Source organism: Zootermopsis nevadensis, unplaced genomic scaffold (assembly GCF_977971745.1).
Source record: "Zootermopsis nevadensis isolate Lab colony 2312 unplaced genomic scaffold, Znev_1.0 Znev_ptg000029l, whole genome shotgun sequence".
Classification (NCBI taxonomy): Eukaryota; Metazoa; Arthropoda; class Insecta; order Blattodea; family Termopsidae; genus Zootermopsis; species Zootermopsis nevadensis.
Genome location: NW_028259161.1, coordinates 9,030,367 through 9,055,197, shown reverse-complemented (window position 1 = coordinate 9,055,197; position 24,831 = coordinate 9,030,367). Strand labels below are relative to the sequence as shown.

Genomic DNA, 24,831 nt, shown 5'->3' with positions numbered 1-24,831 from the left:
TACAATCCTGATAGCGTAACACTGAGGTGGGATTAATTGCAACATTCAAAGCATGTCGTTCGTTCATGTACAGTAGACTAGAAAGTAATGATTTTGATACGAAACGCACAGCACGGAAGGAAGCCACCAGCTATCTGTCCGTTGTATGTGGCATCAGCCACTGGCACAGCTAGACTGAACGCAATCTTTGAAATTAGTGAAGAGGTGCGATACGATTACGTGGGCGTTAATCTCTGAATCTATCCTAATCCAGAGCAAAGAGCAAAACCCAGTGTGGTTTTCGGAATCGAGATATCTGTCACAAGTTCCTGGTCTTTGTCGCTGAAGTTGTTCCCGCGTGCAACTAGTAATGACGATTTCACGCTTGCGGCAAGGTAAGGCTTGAGATATACTGTGTGTTTTAGACTGTTTAAAACTGAGTCCCACACCAAGATTAAATTTATGAGATTTCGTGGTATAACGCTTTTGTTGGCAGGATAAGGAAAAGACCAAGGGGTGGAAACTGTGGTTAACTTGTTCTTTATGTGCACTTTTTTCACTTAAAAAGTTTTCGTGTGTTTAAGCTTTAAGCCGACCCCTACCTTACCCCACTTTTTCTTTCCTTGTCTTATTCTCTTTCATAGAGCAGCTTCTTCGTCTTGCCCCCCACAAATGCTTCTTTCTTTGCTTTGTTAATTCTTCTTCTTCTTCATCTATCAAGAAGTTAAGTTGTTGTAGACACAGTGTAAGTGTTTCTGGTCTTTCAAAAACTTTTCCTCTTTTGCTTTTCCTTCTTTACAAAAGTTCCTTCATTACACTTTCTAGCACTTCTCTTTTGCTTCTCATCCATCCTTCCCTTCAGCTGAAATGAATCATTGGAATTTGAAATAAAAGGTACAAAGTCACATTCTCAGTATGGCTCAATATTCCGTCCAACTTTCGTGGTAAAGTAAACCTTACAGTTATTGTCTGACTTACAACCCTTTCTAAATTTTCTGATTTCGAAATATTATTCTCTCCTTTTCTGCATTATTTCACCACAATTCGTAACTCCATTAATCTCTCGCCCTTTCTTTCTCGATTATCACCTCGTCTCTCTCTTCCTACCCCTTTGTCTGTTTTAATTTCTATCTCCCGTACCTTTGTTATATCATAATACATTTACCCTTGTCTCTTCTACTCCCCTCATCCAAATTCATGCTGTCGCAGACAGAATCCTTTGTACTGCAGAATCTTTGCTACAGAAATAGGCTTTATTTCTCTTTTCATACTACTCCTTTAATCAACGATAACCTTTCATGTTTCATGAATATATTTCTTTTTTACAAACGATAAAATAATTACTTGTACAAAGTTTTAATCTTAGTTCATTTTCATGCAGGCCATTTTCATTTTAAACATTCTCTGCCGTATTTCATCGCAGGACACACTCACATTCACGCTTGCTTCTATTGCGGCCAAACGTTTGTAAACTAGTTTCATGTTATCAAGCACCTTGTTTTGGATTGTCTTCTGCTTTTTCAAGCAAAGCAGTGACCACTACGGGCAACGAGTCGATTACGTGTTCACAGAGGATCTTTCACAACATTTTTGGCGTGTGACATTTTTATTTCAATATGAACAATAAACCATAGAATACAATAACGAGAAAGCAAATTGTTTCTCAAAGTTTATTAAAAGTACTGGCGCCACTAATTATTAATATTCCCGGCATACATAATTATATTTTATAGCGAAAATTTTGTTTCAAACAGTTATATTGATATCTTGATTTTAATTTAATATAATTTTAAGACATTTTCCAAGTGCATAGATTACCGTACGTAATGTTCAATGCCAAGATGACTGCAAAAACAAATTAGAAATATTGTGGCAAAAAACACGTGTTATTTATTTTTATTTAGTCTGCGTAACCTAGTGTTTGGCTGGAAGAACAGAAGGAACCATGAAACCTAGACAGTATACTCGATTTCCTCTCTGGTATTCAAACGCGGGACCTCCAGATAAATAGAAAGATTAAAAATCTCCAAAAGCGTTTGTTTGTATAGTACGGTATTTGGAAGCGAATGATGTGCCATTTCATTATTACCGAACTATAGTTACACATGAAACGAATTTAATACTGAAGCCCCCTACTTCAGTTACGGTAGGAGACTCTGCTACACTTCTCGGACTTTCCCCAATGTCAATATGAACATAATGGAAGAAGTTGTAGGAAAGTTCAGGACACTTCGAAGTTCGAATTTTTCCTTTTCCGGGAAAGTAAATAGGTTTCTATTCCTGTGGATCTTGTAGACAAAATTAGTCTTTAATAGAATACTTCCTGCTAGGCTAGTATTCTCATCATAGCCACTCATCTGAAAATGGTGAACAGCGAATTCTTCAAACATTGTGTAAACCTACATCAAGTATACATCATATGACAGTGGGTATCGAACATAATATTCGGGAACTAGAGATAGTGATGATCTATGTTTTACGTCTTTCCTTCCTTTTTAGGCATGTCTGCAACCCTGCAAGCCTGATATAACCCCTTCTTCAGCCCAGTTGTATGTACGCATGCGCTTGAAACAACTCCAGAAAGGACAAACCGATTTTAATTAAATTTATTTTTGGAGATTTTTGCATAAAACTGTCGTACAATATGAATTTCATTTGAATCGGATAATTTTAACGACCACCATAAATAAGAGCAAGGAATTTCTTTAGTTTGTTTTGTTTGTATGAAGAGGTACATTCGTTGACAGCATAAAATTTTAACATCGGTGTCCTGGCAACGGAGTGTTGTAGTGTGAAGAATTAGAATTGTGTCGCTTTTCTCTTGATTTGTTAGATATAAGTTATTCCCATTCAAATGCAGTAAACAAAAATACAGGGAATTAATTTGCATCCTATGGTTCAAGTGCCGTTGCTGTTAAATTTCCATATTATTATAATATTAGTGAACAAAAGTTGATTTCTCGAGATCATGTACTTTTCCGAAGAAAAGATCGGACTTTGGGAACTTCTGGGAGGATTTTAGGTGTAATGATATTGACCCTAACTTCACTGTTACTTCGCCTTTGCAATTCGCAGTGACTAAAAACATACTTCTTAACGTATTTCCTTTCTTTAATCTACTATTTCGCTTCGACACTGAAGGTTACGCCGATTAAAATTGAAAATATGGTTGTTTGTATATTGCTGAAAGCGTGGCTGTAAGATAGTAGTTTCGTTTACAGCATATCATCGTTCTCTTGCTGTATCATTATCTTTACTACATACGCTTTGTTTGGTTTTACTTTCCAACTACACAAAACAATAACCTGGAGTTTTATATATCCTGCTGTGTGAGTCATTTTTATTTGAAGGACCGTTAACCTTACACACCTTATTCTCTTGCAATGTCAGGACATTCATGTTGTAGTTAATATTGAGAAGTATATTTATGCTTTGTGGTTTTATATCGCGTTTCACCGAATGTCACAAGCCTGCTTCTTATTCGGGAGCTCCCGGCTTCAAATCTTGGCCCGGATACCGGCTATCCTGGCTGGTGATTTTCCTCAGTCCCCTCAGGAAAATTCCAGGGAAGTATTTCAAGTAGACCACGACCGTATATTCTCATATCCATCGCAATTCATTAATCGTCCTATCATCCGACTCTGTATAGTCTGCGCCTACTGGCAGCGTCGTATAAATCAGAAACCAATTACTTCACTTCATTACATGTAGTCGTTTAATTAAAAAGACGTTAAAAAGGCTGAGAATTGCGCGAGCTGAATAAAACAGTTATTCAAAGATAGTCAGTAACAAGACAATGAAAAGGAGAGGCGAAGCGGTGTTTGTATGTTTACGACGTTAGCTTCAGGAAAGAAAACCCCTTCAAAATTTCTAATTCAACCAAACTCCAAGCAAGGCTACTACTGAATCAGACACACTCATTTGGATATCGGTAAACAGAATCAGAGTTTCCTGTTAACTACACACGTACATATAGATCGTATTGAATAATGATGAATACAGTTACGGTACAAACTTATGTTGAGGGTAGCGTGCCCAAGGCTCTTTCGATCTTCTACATTTAAAGGAAGAATTCGGAATGTACCAGTAGATCGCGTGTTTTTAAGGAAGTCGCTTAACTACAATTTCTGTGGTAAGAAGCCTTCTGTCAGTCCGACAGTGAAAACCAAGATCCGAAAAATATATTTCCTTTGCAGCAGTCGAGATGCAGTTTAAAATAAGGAAATGGGAAATGCTTTGAGCGACAGTTAAGCACAAGTCTTCAGCTGTTTCCTCCAGTAGCATTTTTGTTGATGTATTAGAGGAAACGGGCACTGACACTTCCTGAAGATGGCAATCTAGTGCCACAACAGCCAACTTCAGTTTGATTAAGGCAGTCATAGAGTGGCTACAAGTTCTCTCTTTCGTTAGCAAAATATCTTTCTTACTCTCTTTATTTTAAATTAAACCCCACAAGAAAATTTGCAGTAAATTGATGCGCGACGTTTTAATTACAAACCCCTTTATTACAGTCGAGAAATTTTAGCTTTCACGCAAAATAAACGACAGGGGGAGGGCGTCTAGAAGAAAGGGGTGGCTCGGCTCCACGGTCTTGAAGATAAACAAAGAAAATCCATAATCTCGGGGCTCCCTTCTGTCATGGATCAGGTGACTTCGCGCCTTAAGGAAACCACTGCCCTCGCCCACAGATAAGATCGTTTAAACGAGGGATATCCTAGTAGGCGAAATGATATCGGTGTTTGCTACTTACGATACAAAGACAAATATTATCTCATCAGTTACTTTCTTGGGGATTTGAAAGGCTTAAAACAGGAGATAATTTGAAGTAACTATCATTTATATTGTAAATTGCTCTGTTTATTTTGTAATTCACACGTCAGTGGAATTAGTAATAAATTAAATTACAAATTAATATATTTCATTCTCGTCTATGAACGATCAGTGATAACAATTATCAGGGCTTTGAAATTTAAATAAATCGTTATAGATGATTTAAAATCAGTTGACAGTTAAATGATTTAAACTTATTAGTACAGTCTCAAGCAAGGAAAATTTGAAAGGATTTGTGTTGGCGAATTAATTTTTAATTTTATGAGTGGGTTTTGGCTTAATTGTTTTTTAGTTCTGATAAATAATATTTATAATGATTCCTTTATAGTTGTTTCATATTCTTACTATTTCAAATCAGACTGCAAAAGACAGTTATACTTTACCTACATTTAATCATATTTCTCTTCACTTCACACATATATTTTCTGAAATAATTAAAGCAAATAAGTCACACAGACTTGAGTCGTTGATTGATTTAAACACGTCGACACGATTACAGTGATTATGTACACATTTTTTATTTTATAGCATGGATTTCCTTTTTAAATCGAAACCAGTTTCAAGAAACAGAAATATTTAGAAACATTTAGTAATTACATAGAAACGGCTTTGGGATTTTTCAGTTTAGTGTAATTTACATAACCATTGGCTATCCATTTGCAGTTTAATACTAAACAATTCCGACTCGATTTTATCAAAACCAACGAATGCGGACACAAAACTATTTTTAAAAATTGAGGGCGGAGGGCATAAAATTTTTTACGAAATTTTGTTAAAGAATCTAGGTCTTTATCAATATATACTTTGGAAGGGTCGCGATTACAGTGCTATATTTTATTTTAATAAGGTCCCAGATGGAAATGTATGATTCATTACAGCGGTAACATAGCGTCTGCATTCGTCATCGTCCTTTAACGCCCACTTCCTCCACCTACTACCACGAAGTACAAAGGACTGAAGCAGAGCGAGTTTGAAATTATTTAAACGACTACCACCAGGGTTATGAAAACGTATACGATTCAAAGTCAACATCACATGTTTCATTTCTCATACCTCACTCAAGATTTCATTGTATTATTACACGGTTCCAAGTCTGGGGTAATTGTACAAACTGTTCCCTCTAGCCTCACATAATAGAGCAGACCTTAAATATTATAAAATAAAATAGCTTGTACAATCTCAACGAACATATTATCAACAGGAAAACTATTTTATGTCGGAGTTTTTGAAAGCAAAACGTAAGCTGTGACAGTGGAGTCTAACGAATTAATTTGCTACCGGTTAAAATAGTTATAAATCCCGGCTTTCCGACCGAGTTCCCTATGTATATTACGCCGGTTATAGAACCAAATAATTTAAAATTTAGATGAACATTAAGAAATACGTAATTTATTATACGTAGAAAGAAGACATAGGAGACATAAGAGACTGAGTGCGGAGTAGAATTTAACATATCATTATCTCAGTATACATAGTATCTTCCTAATGATGTCAGTTTTAATATATTTCATGGTATTTCCTTATAATGAAACTGTTGAGCTTACAAAAGTATAGCCAGATAATGATAAGCGAAGAAACCTTTCGAGACACATATTCATAGATGGATAAATATTACTGAAGTGGACCTCAGCGAAACAGGGTGTTAAGATATAAACTAAATTAATCTGGCTCCATTGGCGGGATCTTTGAACATCGTCATTGAAACTTCGAATTCTATAAAATGGCGAAGAATTTCTTGGCCAGCTGATTGACTAACCGCTATTCAAGAAAAAATTTAGTCCATAAAGTTAGTTAATACCTAAGAGAAGCCAGCGTATGGAAATCGAGGTTCGACCCGAGTAGAAGATTCAACAAGAAACAGCTCTTGCATAACGTTATCATTCTAAGAGATGTGATAGAAGATAGATATAGTATAATAATATCGTATTTCCCTTAGGGTTGTAATATCCTTCATTGCAGCGGTTGGGATGCCTTCCTTTCCAGAATTGAGTTAAGAATTCTGTTTATATTTTATAAGAGATGCCCACTTCTATATACAGAATATGCCTTTTAAAACGCGACCCTAAAACTACACATGACCGCCATAACACACAAAGAGACGAAACCAATAGCATTTTGAATCCTCGCAGCCGAATTCTATTGTTCCAGCTGATTCTCTGCTTGAATTCGTCCGTAATTTCAGATATTTCGTCGCTCGATGAACAACTGTCACAAGGATTTCCTGTGTCCCGAAATTGTGTGTTACCAGTCGATGAATTGTCTCAATCGGTACTTCCTTGTCAGGATGTGTATCACTAAATTCCTCACGGTCTCCAACAAACAATTTTGATACGAATTAATGTTCGGGAATGAACACAGTTTATGATCGGGAACACATATGACGTTACACTTTTACATTTTTGTGAATCACAAAGAACTGTTGCTGCAATAAATCAGAGAGCTCGAATGAATGCTCACTTCTGCCGCTCGTATTAAAAGGAAATTTAAGTGCTGAAGTACGTGTATTTATGAATGTATATATGTATGTATACGTGTATATGCTTTTGAAAGCATGCGTTTATGCTTGTACGTACTGAGTGTATGTATGGTTTCATGCGTATACTGTTAAGTATAGGGTGGGTGCAGCAGTGTCGTAAGTTCCTCTTATGCCAAAGAATGTTATCGGTTATTACCGGGATGAATTTAATAGGGTTTGTAATAATGAAAAGATAAGCCGAATACCGCCATTTGATATAGGATAAAAATTTTGCGCAAATTTTGATGGTTTTGATAGTCTGACCATGAAATTATTTTAATTTTTGGGCACCTGGTTATGAACTTATTATAGGAATAAATCTCGTTTCTTATTTTATTTCGTAATTTCGCTCCCTTTATCCCTTCATTCCTTCTTTGGAACTAATTGTGTGTATAATCGTGTGGATTGCCTAGGTCAGCTGTTCGTGATTTTGATTCTTTTCATGCACGACTCCTTGAAGGTGTTGATTTATATTTTAATTTCCCAGTCTATTGTTCTTAAAATATCATATTCTTCAGTTACTGACAGCATATTAAGAAAATCATGCATATCATTGTAACAAACTGTTTTCTTCCTAATTAACTACCTTTCTGTATTATATCGATACATGTCTTTATCGGGCGGCGATGAAATATTCGTACGTGGGCAAAAATTGAAATATTTCTGTAATGAATGCCATTGGACGGCACCATACATAGGTCTATTTCTATCTATGAAAGTCCCATTCTAATAAGAAAATTTCTGTGTTCGTATTAAAATATTCGGACGAAATTGACTATGTGTACAAGTCATGCATTACCAGTTTCACACCTCAGTGGCCATAATGCGAAGTTACTACAAACGCAAACATGTGGTTGGAGAGCTTATTCCTCTATAGTTACCGCATTGCACATAGGTACCTTACGGAGTATCTGGTAAAATATTCACTAAATAAGTTTACGTTGAAGAGTACGTATAGTAAACATGTAGAACGTCATGGGAACTACATTTTATTTAATGTCCAAATATTTTATACGATGGGATTTTTAAGAGGAAAATGATATACTGAAACTTTAGCTTTATTTAATAGTTTTAAGCCCTGAATTCGTGTAAATAATATTAAAAATGCAGCCGTTACGTTAAAAATGCATATCCGTTACAGGATTATTTTAAAAATGCTGATTAAAGAAATTTTCTCTGTTTATTATAAGAATTACTTGACCCCCCTTCCCCCCCCCCCCATATAAGAAAAACCTTCAGTAAGCAAGATGCAGCATTTGTGATTGTTTAAGCTTGCGGTATATATTGATACCATCGTGTTTCGAAGGTTAAGTTGAAGTATATGCTTCCTTTATCTGTACTAATTTAAATTCTTTATTCAGCTTTAAGTGAATACCCCATTATCAAGTTTAATTATATCCTATCTGTAGTTTAGTACATGCAACGCCCGTGAAGTAATTCATACGAGCACGCCTTCCCTATTATGAATTAAATGTATACAAGGCACTCATAAAAATTACACGAAATATCATGCTTCTTGTTAGGACAATAATATTCTTGGCTGTTACTATACAATCGATGTTTCATGTTTCCTTACAGTGCGAGGTCGTGTTCCCTACCTGTATATAACAACGGGTAGAATTATTATTGCATTAATGACATGTTGACATAAATCTTATATATGTCATTTTGGAATTAGACGATTCATTCCTGAATTACAAATGTTCTGTAACACTAATGACTGACACAGCATATCTGTTCCGTTTCCTCCTAACGAAATCGGTAACTGATGGGTGTAAGATTATGGTGTCACGATATGAACAGTGTAGCTTTCGTGTTTGTTGTAGAAGCAATTACCTGTGTTTGTGTGTGCTTCACTGTTTGAATTATATCTGTCTCTAGTGTGCGTGAGGCTCTTGGACTGTAAAGACTCTTGAAGATAAGAAGTCATTAATCCGGGCAAGGAGCTGCCTCTAGTTGGGCATCTTGCCGATGACATACGAAGCTATATATAGAGGCAGATTACTTACTTCTCCTCTAGAGTTAACAAAAGCTCGTTAAATTAGGCGAAAAGCTTTATAGAAGCTCAAAGTAGGACGGAGAGGAAGGTGTATGCATGTAACGCTAATGATTCTTGCGACAGATTCGAAACAGCGGATAATTCATCACGCTGTGACTGCCTGGCGTTGCTCCCGTCTTGAGATGCCAGGCATTGCACGCAAATCGATCCGTGCGGGTTGCAAGTAAAGGCGGCTAACTCCAATTTATCTTCATATATTATTAGATGTGGGCCTAAACTTATCAGACATTTCAATCACTTTTTGGAGATATGGATATCTGACGCCGCCGGATATTCTGAACATTTGTTCTTGATCCAATTAATCTACTAATTTTCAGGGGCATACATTAATATTTGGCACTGCATAATTTTCTCCAAAAACTTCTTGTTTCTCTAATTAATCCATGAACTCAGTGCAGCCGAGCTTTACAGAATTCAGAGGTCGCTCAGCTGGTCAAGAAATTGCTCGCCCTTTTTTTTAACTGAAAGATTCATTCCGTGTTAACGCGCCATTAGAACGTATATTCTAATGCGTTCCGCCTCCTCTCGCCACAGTCTGCAAAGTGGTCTCTTCCGCTCAGGCTTCGATTAAAATTTTATATAGTCTGCACTACTCACAGCCACTTCTACCTTTTTCTCCCGTCAGTCTCATTGTCTTTGATTTTAACACCATACTAACGTAAAATCCTGCAGACGAAATCTGAAATTTTCATAGAAAGTTGAATGTTATGTACGTGAAATTCGGATTAGTATTTGACTGTCACTGTCTTGAAAGCAGATTTAACGAAGAGATTGAATAAATTTAAAAATCCGAGGTTATATTAAAATAAAATAATTTTTTGGAACATATGTGTATTTTAGTGTACTACTGATACGTATGTATTACTTGGAACACATCAAACAGTTAGAATACCAGAACGTATCTCCGTTGCGTTACAGATTTCTTGTGTAAATTAACATTTAATATGAACTTTTTACTTAGATTTGTGAGATTTTAAGTTATTACCTCGACGAGTATGAAGATGTATTCTGGAATATTGCGCCGTGTACCAGGTTGGACGGTTCGACATCCCAGACGACAGTAATATTTTTACACTTAGATTTTCTTAAGTGATGAACTTCGATTCAAACTTAAGCCCTGTTATGTGTAAAAAATAAACCATCCCGTTACATGTTAGTGTTTACACTTAGGCGCTTTACCCTCGGGAAATGAGTCAGGTACACATTGGACAGGAGGGTTGGTGGGTCCCAGAGCCTAGAAGAAAACCTTCTTCCTCTGTCGGGGATCGAACTCCGATCGCCCAGCTCGTAGCCAGTCACTTCCTGGTATGTTTATGTCTATTAATCTCTTGTAGTAGCCTAATCGGATATGAGATTTTTGTTTCTTTATTTAAGCACGTGTGTAGTGAAACATAAGCCATCTTATGCATACATGTGCGGAGGTTCAGTTATAATATTTCGTCTGAAAAGTGTTTCGACAGGATGAGAGGGCTCACGAGAATCCAAGGGCAGAATAAAACGCTACTTATGGACGACATATATACACGCCCCGAATAGGATTCAGACCGGCGATTTAGCATCTATAGACCATGCTTAATAGAGATCATATTTCCACCCTAAAATTATAGTCCAGTTTACGGCTTAAGTGTCGATAATTTATGTACCGATAAGTCACATGTATAAGACATGCAAATATAGACAGAGACTGCGGGATTGAACTGCAGAGTCTCCTCAATGTTAAAGCTGAGGTAGTTGTGAGCAGCATCTAGTTTTCTTCGCTAATTGCGGTTCTGGGATTCGGCTGATATAACCTGCTCCCTTGGGGAGAATTAGCAAGCGCTAACTTAAGCAATACGATCGTTAAACGTGTTAATTTATCCACGGACCCAGCCAGGCGGGGCAAGCCGTGTTCACATGCACAAGCGTATAAGTAAACAAACTTGTAGCTGTTATTCCTAGATCGTGCACCAGTGTAAAGCTAATTTATGTAGATTTGATTTCAGAAAATACACCGTGTTGAAGGTGTGCGAGGTCTCTCATCGTTTCTATAAAACTGCCTCTAATAAACCAAGATTCTATTTTTACTGGAGAAACATTCATTTTGTCATATATCCCGAAATCTTGAAAAAATTGCCTGAAGCTAATTCAAGGGTTGTGAATATGAGACTTTTGTTTGTGCAGCCCGCTTATATTTTCAGAATACTGTGTTCTGTATGTTTAAGAAGAATTATCTGATTTCTGAAAACAAATTGTTAACTTCGTCGTGCTTAGTTTAATGAAAAACACCAGATCCAGAAATGAGACGCGTATTATTGGTGACTTGTTCTGCCGGAAAAAATGACTGAGTTATGTGTCAGTTTTCTTGGAATAGTAAGTTAGTAGCGTCTTCAATAAATTGTCATTTAATACGTGGTTGCTGCCGCGAGTCGATAAAGGTGGCTGATATGGTGCGAGGTCTGTAAAAGGTCTAGAACGCTGTAATTGAAATTGGAAGGACAGATTTACGCCATCTCGCAACCAAAAAATTGCTTAAATAATGGAACTTTTAAGGCTCGTGGTTACAGAGCCGGCAAAGAAAACTTTCTTTATTCATATTCAAAACTAATGATTGCGAGAAGTTTTCACTTGATTCGCGAGCAGTTACACGTGTTTGTGGTGCATTACTCACGATTATACATTATAAATTACAAACGACTGAATTATTATTCACACCGGAATACTAATTGTTAACATGGAAACAAGAGTATTTAATGTTATAACCTCACGTTACTCATAATTTATCGTTTTTAATACAAATATCGAGTAGGCTGTTGTAAACGGTTCTATTCTAGATCTGTATTCTGTAGGAATCCCATTATAATATCTTTTGGGTCACTGCTTATAATGACTGAGACTTTTTGTGGTTTCCTTCAGGCTTTCTTGTCGAAATTTTAAGGCATAAAAAATTTAATAATAGTCAATTTTCGTCTTCTTCCAATTCCTTATTAGCTCATCATTCATAATCGTCTTCTCATCTGCTTTGACGTCACCGAAACCATAGAATCAAAGAAAGTTTTTGATTCCCCAAGAATCTTTCCAGTATCAATACTGGTCATGCTTTGGGATTGACACGGATTTGACATTTAAGATACGTACTATTATTCCAACTCTTAGCCACTGTTTCCATACTATTTCCCTACATCACGAAAGATGTTGGAGCTAAGGATGATACAAAATACCCTTCCGCGTCATTGTTGCATTTACTGCTCAAAGAGACGAAGAGCTGCCAAGCAGATTGGTTACACATGAGGCCGTCAGTCTCTGAACTTGTAGGTGGGTATTTAGAGAGGACGGCGAAAGTTAAGAGGGAATAAATGGGATAGAGTAGTAAATAGGTCGCTCTTGCATTATTGAGTACGTTTTGTCACACCTTACTGTGGGCGGAATAACGGACTACACACACTGATGAATTATTCTTTGCAGTCTCTTCTCAAGTAAACGCCATTAACATATTCAGGCACTTCAAAGTGATAGTCAACAACGTAACTCAATTCACATATAAATGACAATGTACGGCAGGATATAAAGGCTGCTTTCATGATGGCTTGTGTCAGGGGTGGAGAAACACGTCCCACGGGGGTATTAAGTCCTTCATTTAATGCTAATTTTGCATACTTTGAAAATGGAAAATTTCGTTACCCCAACAAGGATATTAAGAAAATAGATTAAAAACTAGGTTTTGATATGCAGGGTCTGTTGTACTTTTTGGGTCACCAGTTCAGTTAAGTTAGTTGATGTTCTACTTATGTCTTAAAGAAGGTGTCAGGAAGGAGACTGAGGTTCAATCTTGTTTCTTGTAGTTAGATGGAACAGTTTTACAAATTATATCTCACCATCATCTTAAAATTTCAAATTTGGATCAGTGAATTATTTTGCAGGCATGCTGTGCCTAATCTCATTGCAATCACAACTCACTGTAAAATGTTGTTTGCTTTAGCTAACAGATGTGTCAATGCCCGGATTTCTGTATCCTCTAACATGACTCGTGCTTCAAAAGAGGTAAACGTGACCTGGAAATCCCATGACTCGAGGAATGCATGAAAATTTGATGAGATCCCCTGCGTGTGGACACAGATGGCTTCTTTGTATTTCAATTACAGGGAAAGCTGACAAGTATCAAAGCTTCACTAATCTCGGTTTATATGATAGGCTTCCAACGCGTTAAGTTAAAACAAAAACATTTTCATTTTCCAAAGTACCTTTACTGTTTCTTTTCACTACTGATGTTCCAAGTAATATTTCCGTTATTTGAGTAACGACGTAAATAAATTTCAATTTTACGTACATTAAACGATTTGATAAAGAGAACTCATATTTTACAAAGTTACATTTATATGTCTTGCCAATCAAATCGGAGTTTAATTTCTAAGATGAGACCGTGAATTTACGAGTAGCGTTGGCAACAGATATAATGCATGCTACAATTGATGAATCAAACTGAATAAAATTATTCGTGATTTATTTTGCAACGTTTACAAATTTATCAAAGTTCAGCAATTTGATGCAGCAGGTTAAAGTAGCGGTAACAAAACCTTTGTGCATTCCATGATCTATGGGTTGAGACTGAATGTCACTGTTTTCACAGATAAGAAGCACGTCTTTCTTTTCAAATCAGAGTACCTGAGGCACAATTAAAATTTAATTTTAAAATATTTGTTTAGTCGTGCGCCATAATAGTTACTGTGCAGGCAAGAGAAAGAATTTTATGAGAAGCTACTTGACAATTAACTTGGATATGTTTGCATCCAGAAATTTTAGCACTAGGTTAATAAAATTGAGACAGTTCTCTGTAAGATGATGATGTTACATTGAAATAAACTGTTACATGTATTTGATAAGAATTTATTGCGTCGCACCACAGCTCTGTTTTTTATGTTAACGCCCTACTATGGACACTTATTACCCATCAATGTTGTTTGATTTACGATAGAAGAGAAAGGTTGTGTTTTCGTGTTGAAGTTTATGTGTAATTCAGTAATGAAGAATGATGGGACTAATGCAAAATGAAGACAAGGGAAGGAAACATTCTACGTAATGAAGCATTTCAGAGTCAGCCACAGGGCCCGTTCTTCAGTGCAGCCACACTTACATAGGGTATCAAAATATATTCATGGAATAGTCTTCACCTCTTGTAGGAATCTGAATATTTTATATATAAAGGTCCTTTAGTTCAGTGTTCTCCTTTCCTGTGTTCCCATGCGATTGGTAGGCGATATTAACCTGTCTGTATAGGAAAATCGCGACGTATCTTCATTAAGTTTTCCTAGCCATTTAATACATTAAGCGAGTATGGCTCTATTGTGGTAAATCAAAATGTTCATTCATAAGACTGTCGTAATAATAAACTGTTTCATTATATCAATACAGTTTATTTGAACAAAACCATATCAGGAAGGGAATTTTTTTCGGAAAGGGAAATACGTATTCTTACTAACTTATGGGATAGAAAAAAACCAGAATTAGTAAGGCTTTACTAGAGCTGTTACTGGAATGTGAGTTGTAAACCAGAGTCTGGTAATTGTGATAGGATTTGACGCCTGGATGTAGTGGTGACGCTGGACACATTAGCTGCCTAATTTCTAAATTATGAGAGTTGTAGACGGTTTTAATTCTTCATGATCATCAAAGAAATCCGTATCTTCGACGCTAGTATTTACGGGGATTTAGAAATAAAAGAGCTTTAAAACTGCGAAAATGTTTAAAATACGATAGACATATGTATTTTGTATTTCGTAGTCATTAGCATTTGAACTGTTATTTGGGTTTTAAGGTTGTGAAATGGGGAAAGTGGTTTTCTTTCCTTCTGAGCAATTAGTGTCTTCCTTTGCGATTTGGATCGGGTTTCCTGACCTCTTTCCAGCTTCTTGAGACTCTCCTGGGGCACGTCAGACAGCATGACCTCTTGAACTGTTGGTCAGCGTTGTTCGATGAACTGAAAGACAGGATTCCACCCATGGCCAAATCCGCCATCTCTAGTAAGAATTCTTTCAGTTTTGTTCAATCTGTTGCACTACTGCAATGCAGAAAAAGGTTTCTATAAGATCCATTCTTCAGACTTTTATTTTCGTACTGCAGTATTGACTTAGTGACCAAATACATTACGCCCTAAGTAGAGGTGGGGTAATTTTAGGGATATAAAAGTATTTTAATAACACATTATGGTTACTATCAATTCCATGATCTGTTATTAGAAATTGTAATTGGTAGTTTCGAAACATGGTAATTTAATAACTTTAATCTGATTATATACTTCTCTGCAATAATATTGGAAGACCTGGGCGAAGGTGGGAGGATGACGTTAAGCTGGACCTTAGGGCGAGAGGGCTCGATGGAGGGAACTGGAAGCAGTTACCTCAAGATAGAGTCCGGTGGGAGCCATTTGTGAACACGGTGATGAACCTTCAGGTTCCATAAAGAATGTGTTTATTCTTTGACAAGCCGTGCTCTATAGAGTGAGTGGATGAGTGAGACCCTTCTAGCTCTTAAAAAGTAAAGTATTAATCTATAAAAGTTAATTTTAAATACAATTTTCTGCTTCCAATTTGTTTAACGGTAATAAACTTGTCAGGTAAATGATCAACTTAGTTTTCGTTAAAATTCTATAAGTACAATGAAATAAATTTCTGCGATTATGAGCGAGGTTTTGAGGATACACAATCTTTGTGTACGAACCCATATTTGGTTCGCGATAAAACTCAGTATTATGGGAAACAAACATTGCTTCCCATTCTTTATATTCTCATAGTGCTAAACGTAACACTGTGACTTCACGGTCTGATGCTCGCAAAGTCTCCTATCAGTGGATTAAATGGGTTACATTTTCGAATAGGTCTCTAGGCAGGGTTGTATGTTCTTTATCTCTTTCTGCTGGTATCCTCATATATTTCACTACCCTACAGCTTGAATAAGATGCCCTTAAGTTGTAATTTGATACGGAATAAATAAACACGATTATTTTACGCCAAGTTTGTCTGTAAGTCCTTTAAGTTAACTGAGCAGCAGGAGCGCCAGTGAAGAGAATGGCTGACTCACTGTACATGACCCGCAAGCAGAGTTTCAGTTCGAGCTGCAGTTCTCAACAATCCACAGACGCAACCGGCAAGACTCAGTCGGCCAGGAAAGGTTTTTTCTGTACACAGTGCACATCAGAATTCTGATTACAAGAACGGTGACTTTCTGAACAGTATGTGACTTGTTCTGCTTTGCAATGAACGAATGTTACGAAGGGAAAAAGAATACCGTTGATTATATTATATTAATTTCATATGCATCCTGCCGATAAAGAGAGTTTAAACAATATTAGAAAGAGTAAATATACTGAAATCGAATTAAACAACAAAACATGTGAGATCGAATGTAATTTATTTTTCAAAGCAAACGTGATATCTTTTAGCTAAGAAGTTTACTTGGTTTTGCATACAGTTCACTTGAAAGATTGTGTATTTTCATTCTCTGTTTTGTGACGTTACCTTTGTCCCACTCTGTACTTTCGTGCCTTTCCTTTCTATCAACCTGTTCTGTCTAACCTTGCCATTTCCCGTCAGAGTGCTCCCTCGTCTCCTCCTGTTTTGCGATGCGGTGTGAGTCAGTATCTGCCCGGTGGTCGGACGCGTAACGTCTCTCCTACTTTTTTGGACTAAATTAGGTCAGTCTTTTTGTGGCTTAGAATTGTGGCAGAGAACCGACAGAGGTGCCTAGGACTGTTCTGCTGATCCACCATTCTTCTCTTTGGGTGGTTCGTCTGTATTTTATGTGTACACATTATATTTGTTTTATTTGTATTCTGTTGTTAAATTAAAAGTCTGATTTGTATTCTGCTCAATAAATGGTAGTTTTATAAAGGATGAGTGCAATTACAGTTTTTCTAAACACTGGGACATATCAGTCTTCTAAACCATCATTTATGCTTGTAGATTATGAAATATTACATTAAATCCAGCCCCCATTTGTCTTTGTAAGTATGAAAACTACAGAAGAGTATTCTTCTTTTCCCTTTTCTTTCCAAACAGAACGCACGAAGGCGGTGGTAGATCAAACTCCCGAAACTCCGTTTTCTGTTTGTAGGCTATGGGATGACTGACCACATCTAAAATATTGCGTATACCAACTCTACCACACGATGGACAGAACGTTTTATGATTGTTATACACAAGAGCAGTTTGTATTTTATATGTTATGGGATGGTATGGTGGTCGTTCTAACACAAATGTTTTTTGATGACAAAAGAGCATACTGCAATATTCTGGTCATTAACTCGTAAATGACAAAATATTCATAACCTCTTGAATTAAAAATTTTATTGTATCAATAATGCACTTGTTCATTATTTTGATGCACGAATAGCCTATTTGGGTGGAACATACAACGTTCTTCGTTTTAGTTCGTGATGAGTCTTTCATTTTATACATTTGGAATCCATACCAAGATTATTGTTGCAATGTTTATTACGCTTAATCAGTGTTACAACGAGCTGAACAGTATTTCTGCCTTGTAGCTTGTCTGTGGGGGGACCCCCCCCCCCCCATCACAAAACACAATCCCATCTGTTTCAACAATCAGTAATTGCATTTTTTATTTATGGGTATCGTTAGGACTCTCACTATAAACAGGAATTTCTTCCCTCAGACACAGTGACCAGTTGACATTTGTGACACAGAACCCTTTTTTATAGGTACGAACTGGAGTCTTAATATTGTTTAGACGAACTTCGGCTTAGAGGGTTTGATAAAGTATTCCACAGTGCCATAGTCCCTGTAGATAAATGTTAGGAGAATATTTAAATTTGTCTACGCATATTTTAATACGTTCAGAGTAACCCTGATAAGCCCACTTGGTTTGGGGCATGCAGCCCATAACCTATAAATAATTTATTCACTCACTCAGTATGTGATGTAGGATATTCTTTGAAAAGTTGTATACTCGGCTTGTCAAAGAATATCTCAGTTTCTTTATGGAACTTGAATGTTCATCACCTTGTTTACAAAAGTTAAATAATTTATTACCTTCAATCTTGCTATCGTGCATTAGTTACCTTCGAAATACTTGTTTTATTTATCACTAACGTAAATCGAACTGTTGCCTATGTTCCAAGTGTCTCGGACGAACGGATGGTTTCCGGATGGTTACATTGAACTCGGCAACTATTTTTCTCTGTGTCCATCCGTCACGTCCACACAATAGGACCATTTCAGTTCGGTCTTGCAAGCTTAATGGCGTGATTATTGCATACCGTCAGCACAAATCTGCGGCAAAGAGAATAACAAAATTGAAAAAAATATTTTTAAAATACAATCAGTTTATACTGAGTCCTGACTTTGACATCTGCACAATAGGCACGTCGGCAGTTGAGGTCGCGTGCTTAAAAACATACTCAAAAGTCTTGAAGACGATTACTTTTTTGTGGAAGTGAATCGGACAATGAAAGTGTAACATTTCCCCATGTATAATTTTATAAAAGCCTGTAAGTGTAAAGTAAAGTAAGGTACACAGCATTACTTTCTCACCCTAATGATCTCAAACATTAACTATTTTTTCTGCAAATTTTGTGTCGTCATTTATATTACACCGATTCTCCGTAGAATCTATAGTGATTCTTCCTACATTTCTTAAAATAAACGTGACCATTTTACGTGTACGTAATTCTTACAACACAGAAACGTCCTTTATACGTTGATATTAAAACATACTTTATGAGAGTGTAAACTCAGACTGCAGAAATTTTAAAATGTTGAAGGTTAATTAACCATTTTTCCCTGGTATGAGATTCGGTACAATTTTAGTTGTCAAAATAGCGCTTTATAAATTAACGCAGGTGTGCAGCTGTCTACGATAGTACAAAAAATGAGACGCTGTTATCATAGCTGTAACCGAGAAGCGAATCTCAGACTACTTAGTGCATGCGATTAATGGTGTTAACGAAATTTAAATACTAACAGTATTTATTCTGAATTACAGTTCCACCACACCAACTGCTCATTTTCCAAAATTCGGGGCGTGATGTGAGCACACCTGTTGTGGGCCCACTTACTGAAGGCAGTGACCTCGTCCTGACGTGTGAGGTGAGAGGAGGTAAGTTGTAATTCAGACCATATCCACATCGATTTGTGTTTATTTGTGCTGTATGTAACAACGCTGTCAGTAACTCGAACTATAAAACGTCGAAAGGCAGGATTATGAATAAATAATGAACTGGAAATCATATGGACATAATCTTTCCTGGAATAATTTAAGGTACTACGTCAACATTTCCCTGGAAGGATAGCCCCCGGGCCGAGATTTGAGATCCTGACCTTCCGACTACAAGGCAGGAGATCTAACCACTCGGCTGCAAAGTTCGATATAGACCTATATCGGTAGTCTAACCCTGCATATCCTGTTATTATTCATGCAGTGCAACCATACATATTTATTCAGAGCCCTAGTGCAATACCTGATGGAGGTGGGGAGGTTTGAGACAATTTTGAGCAAAAATAAAGTTTGTCTTCGGATTTTCCACTATTTCAGAGCTACGACGGTTTTCACGTTGTTATATCTCATTACTGTTATTGTCGACTTTCACAAGAGAGGAGCAGTTAGTTTTAGCATATTAATTAATTTCCTTATTTGCAATAAAGAAAAGAAATATCAGGCATTTGTAGCAATTTTAAATCGTAATTTCATGGTACTTATTTTTGAGTACTTTCTGTTCGTCTCAGTCGAGCTATTACTACTTTGAGTATCAGCGATGAGCGCCACGTCAAATGATCAACATTATTCAGAGTTACATCGTCGTAGAAACTTAGTGTTAAACGGTGACGAATCTGAAAAAGGTTATTTACATTTTCTGCTTCTAATGATCTGCCCTTGGGTATTCTGTCGGAACACTGAATCAGTCTGTATAAGTAGATCCTATAAAAAATGAACGACTTTCCAGCGTGTTCCAAGATACAACTGAGGTAAATCTAAAAACCCTTGTGTATCATTCACATTTTTTTCTCTCCAAATGTTGTTAGACTGTTTCCGACCTTAATATGCAAGTGTAGTGGAATAAGTAGGCCCAGTGTTTGGACATAACTGTTGGTGTAATTTTTTTAAATGTGAATATATTTTTTGGAGTGTGGGTAATCGTTACACAGTGCTTTAAACCTGTATTAATAGGGAGTTGACCTTAAACTTTGTCGATAAAACACCAGCGGTTTGACCTTGCACCCACACGTGCATGTTTATTTACACTACGTTTCTAGTAATGTTAAAATGCCCTCTTAAAACACATATTCTAAATTTAATATACCAAATTTAATATAGTTTGAAGTGGCTGTGAGAAAGATATAATTTCATTCGTATTGACAATCCGCTCAAACTTCCAACAGGAAGATATATATGTGCATAGGAGGCTGTGCCCATATTTCTGGCTCATTAGAACACATCTGTTTTTTCGTATTTTTTTCTTCTCAATGTCACACTGACTATGTCGACTGACCTTCAGTACACATGATGTGTGTGTTGCTGTAGCTGCAGGACGGGTACTGTAGGCGGATGTGTCCACTGTTAATTAACCGGAGTGCAAACCAATGTTGAGCCGACGGCTGTCTACTTGGTAATCCTGGCGGTTCTGCAGCCCAGCGTATATCAAGTCCGTTGATCACTTCGTTCGTAGAATAATGAATTACTGAATTATCCGATCTAAACCTTGTCTGTTGGATCGCGTTATTTATTGTAAGTTTTGTTTTTAACTTGTTCAGAGACATGGATGGCAACATTTGATTTAACAGAGTTATATGTCTGAGGCACACACCTATGGGCGGTTAATATAGACTACGAATTATGGACTATTACGAGTCAGAAAGTAGTCGGTTTATCATTATCATTCCAGTAAGTGGAGGATTGCTAATCAAGCAATTTTATAGCTAACATCGTGTAAAATACATTGTTATGATAACAAAATGGTGCCCTCTAAATTAATTCAGCGTGAAACCATAAGTTTCATCCTATGTTCGAACGAAATAAACGTAATTTTATAATAACGATAAGGATTGTGTCTCTGAAATTGTTGACTGATACGCACTTCAGTGATTTAATCCTGTATATTTTCTATACCATTTGGTACTTCCACTGGAATTTGTGTAGATATTATGTTGCAGATGAGCTCAGTTACGCAGGAGAGAACAGATTCAAATTAGTGACCTCAGTGTACGAGCAGTCAGAGGCCCTGATTGTCCATCCCATAGTTAACATTCCTAATACAATATGTATAATGGGAGTTCAGTGGGTCTAGGGTTTTCATTCTTATTTACTCTCGGTACGTCACAAACGAGAATTTTTGTTGTATATTTCTTTCTTTACTGTTTTTCAGTTTTCATTATTGACTGACTTTTTCCATCTCGAAAATATTGCTGTGACGACCCACATAAACATAGCGGAAACACATGAAAATAGCTTGTCCATAATCTTTATGCACCTCGCACAAATATTACCAAAGCTATGTCAAAATTATTTCCCAAGTGTACAAGGTAAAAATTTAGATTTAAGCCATTTCAATGTGCGAGTATTAAAATCTTACATGTTATAAATAAAGGACAATACAAATTTGATTATTTGTATAAAAATTTCACATATATTCACATGTTATTAAGCTATGCACAATTTTGAGTGACATTTACACGTTATTAAAAGGCGCTTCGCAAACAGATTTTGAAACACGAGACTAACAACTACGCTTTGTATTTGCGCGCAGTTTCCTTGTTTACTGATGTCCCAGTAATATAAATAATCTTTGATTTCTGTCCATACCTTCCAGCCATCATTACTGTGAAACTTCAATACAACAAGCATGAAATTCCTGTTATTTTAGTCTAAACAATAATAGACAGGTTTGATTAATACGCACAGGTTACTTAAAATATTAACAGTTGTATGCATACATGTAAGCTTACTTAAGTACGACAGAAATAATTAACATAAATTGATTGTTTTTATTAATTTTATAACATAATTCTGTTATATAAAGTGTCATGTTCGTATTTAGATATATGCTTGTTGGGAGTGGGGATTTATTGTTTTTGAAACTATTTGTAAATATTCTGAGGTAGCTCCACACGTTTGATGCTTCTTTTGATACGCTGTAAGACGAAGAATCCTGGTTATATTAATATTATTTGTGCCTGACTATAATTGCCCTTGCTAGGCTGTTGTCACGCAGACGAATAGATTAACTGAATTGAATTGAATTATTATACGCCAACCTGCCGCGTAAGATTCGCGGAGACCTGTATCGTCGGTCTAAATGCATTAAACATTTAACAAAAGAATGATTTATTGTGATAGATTACGTCATGCGTTGATGTTACTTATCATGAGACGTTACATTTAAGATTAAGTAATAGTTTTTAAATGTCTCTGCAAACAATTTCTTTCAATAAAGTTTAAGGAATAAGGAGTGCTTGAATTTATTAAGTAGTTATGAGATAAATTTGAGGTTCATTTCTAGACGACCCTGTTTATGAAACTCTTGTCTTCTGATGAATCTTGGAATAATATATAATACTTTTATTCAGAATTTTAAAGAACGTCTGTAAGTGTAATGATGCACAATCACAGTGCTGAATGTTGACGCTGCAAACAGTAACAGCCACTGATGTTTGCAGTATCAATCCTGACATTAAATATCTTTAAATTAGAACCATTTAATTAGGTTGCATTCTGCCTGTTCGGCTTAGTATATGTTTTATATTAAGAATGTAGAATTTTCAGTCGTATTCTGAATTCACATTCTGTATTTATATATCAATCCGATATATTCTAATTTATTAGTTCATTCTCCTGCTGACCAATGGCCTGTTTTATTCAAACTTCTCCCAAAACTTTTGTCTCTTAATAACGACAATCGATAATTATCACGCAGTTTTCCTATAAGAATCGATAAAGTGTTACTAGAGTTGCGGCTTGGTCGTACAAGTAGTAATTACAACGCTGATGTAAGACTAAGGGATATGATGTTTCAAAATACCGAAATGGCTCAACTGGTATTGATACTGCTGGAAGAATGTAAAGTACTTTCTTTGACTTCTTCAATACCCGTGCCCAGTAAATTAACCTCCATCAATTCAACCTCAGGTGTGACTATGATGATTGCATTTGTCACCATTATCACCACTCCCATTGTAATCAGCACAAATGTCAACATCACAATAGCTGTTTGTGTTGAAATTACCAACACAATTCATATGACTACTTATTTTTAAGTACCAACACAACCGTCACTAGCAGAAAAATCACCAAAATCGATACATCCATAATCAGAACAGCCACCACAAAAACAACCACTCCTAACAACTAAAGGTCACAATTCTGTAAAAAAAAATCAAAAACATAATTGTTGTATAATACAATAAAAAAGAGGCCCAATATTTTTATGTTTGAAAACGTCGCGGCTGAGTGGTTGGAGAAGTTGCTTTGTATTCGAGAGGACTCGGTATCGAATCTAGACCCAGACACCAATCCTGACTTGAGTTCGTAATTTTTCTCAGTCCTTCCAGGCAAATGCCTCGACAGAACCTAAAATTATGTCACGACGACTTCCTTCCCAACTCATCATTCATTACTGACTAATCACCCCGTCATTCGATGCTGTAAAGTGCTAGTCACTGGCAGCGTCGTTTATGAATTGGCAGTAAAGGAGACCATCGTATTTTTCAACACTAGCGAATTCGTTTGTCGTACGGAATAAAGGAAAGGTTCGAGGCTCTGTGATAGGTCCGACTAGACTTAATTGAGTTCAGTAGTAGTTCCACGTTTGTGCTAGATGATGTTAAGCAATAGCCACATTTTTAAAGTCTGCAGCTCTATGGCCACGGCACTGTGCGGGCAGCTGTAAAGAGAAGTTCCCTTGTTAGGAAACATCTCACTCGTCCTGTTTACACTGATTCCCGGCTGCAGAACATCTGTCCTGTTCCTCTTCTGATCGTTCTTCATTATCATTAATAATTAAAGTTCTCTTTCACTCTTTGTTTTCCGACAGGCACTTCGTTCTTCAAACATCAGCTGCAGTGGCTCTTCCGTGTTAATGTTCACATTTTTCAGTCTCCTAAGTAACAGTTCATTTTGTGTCTAGAAACATTGAAAGTAGACTACACACACTTGTTACGAATGGGCTTGCTGGTTATTTTGAAGAATCGACATATTTCACAATAAATAGATCATAAAAATTTGCCCTATAATATTAACACAAATATTTAAAATATACGTAGTGTGTACTGAACATCGGGGGTCAAGTGGTTAGCACTCCTTATTCGTCCCCTTTAGCCCGGGTTCAATCCTCGGCATAGAGACAGCCTTTCATTAATGAGGCTTGTTTGGTTTCTTCCTCAGTCACTCCAGTAAAATTCCTGGACAGAAACGTAAATTATATCACGACCGCTGCTTTCCATGTATGTTTTCCTCGTTATTACTTCTT

At 36.6% G+C, this 24,831-nt stretch overlaps 1 protein-coding gene and 1 long non-coding RNA gene across 5 annotated transcripts in view; one reads left to right on the top strand and one right to left on the bottom strand.

Moving 5' to 3' along the window:
• The window catches only part of LOC110827961 (uncharacterized), a 500,889-nt gene that overhangs the window by 231,568 nt on the left and 244,490 nt on the right, over nt 1-24,831 (bottom strand). The window lies entirely within an intron of this gene.
• Nucleotides 1-24,831, top strand: part of LOC110827962 (neural cell adhesion molecule 1) — a 428,987-nt gene that overhangs the window by 290,851 nt on the left and 113,305 nt on the right. For all 4 annotated transcript variants that reach the window (XM_087358315.1, XM_087358313.1, XM_087358312.1 and 1 more), the window contains exon 4: nt 19,356-19,469. In XM_087358315.1, the coding sequence (XP_087214441.1) occupies nt 19,356-19,469 (114 nt within the window). The remainder of the gene's footprint in view (nt 1-19,355; nt 19,470-24,831) is intronic.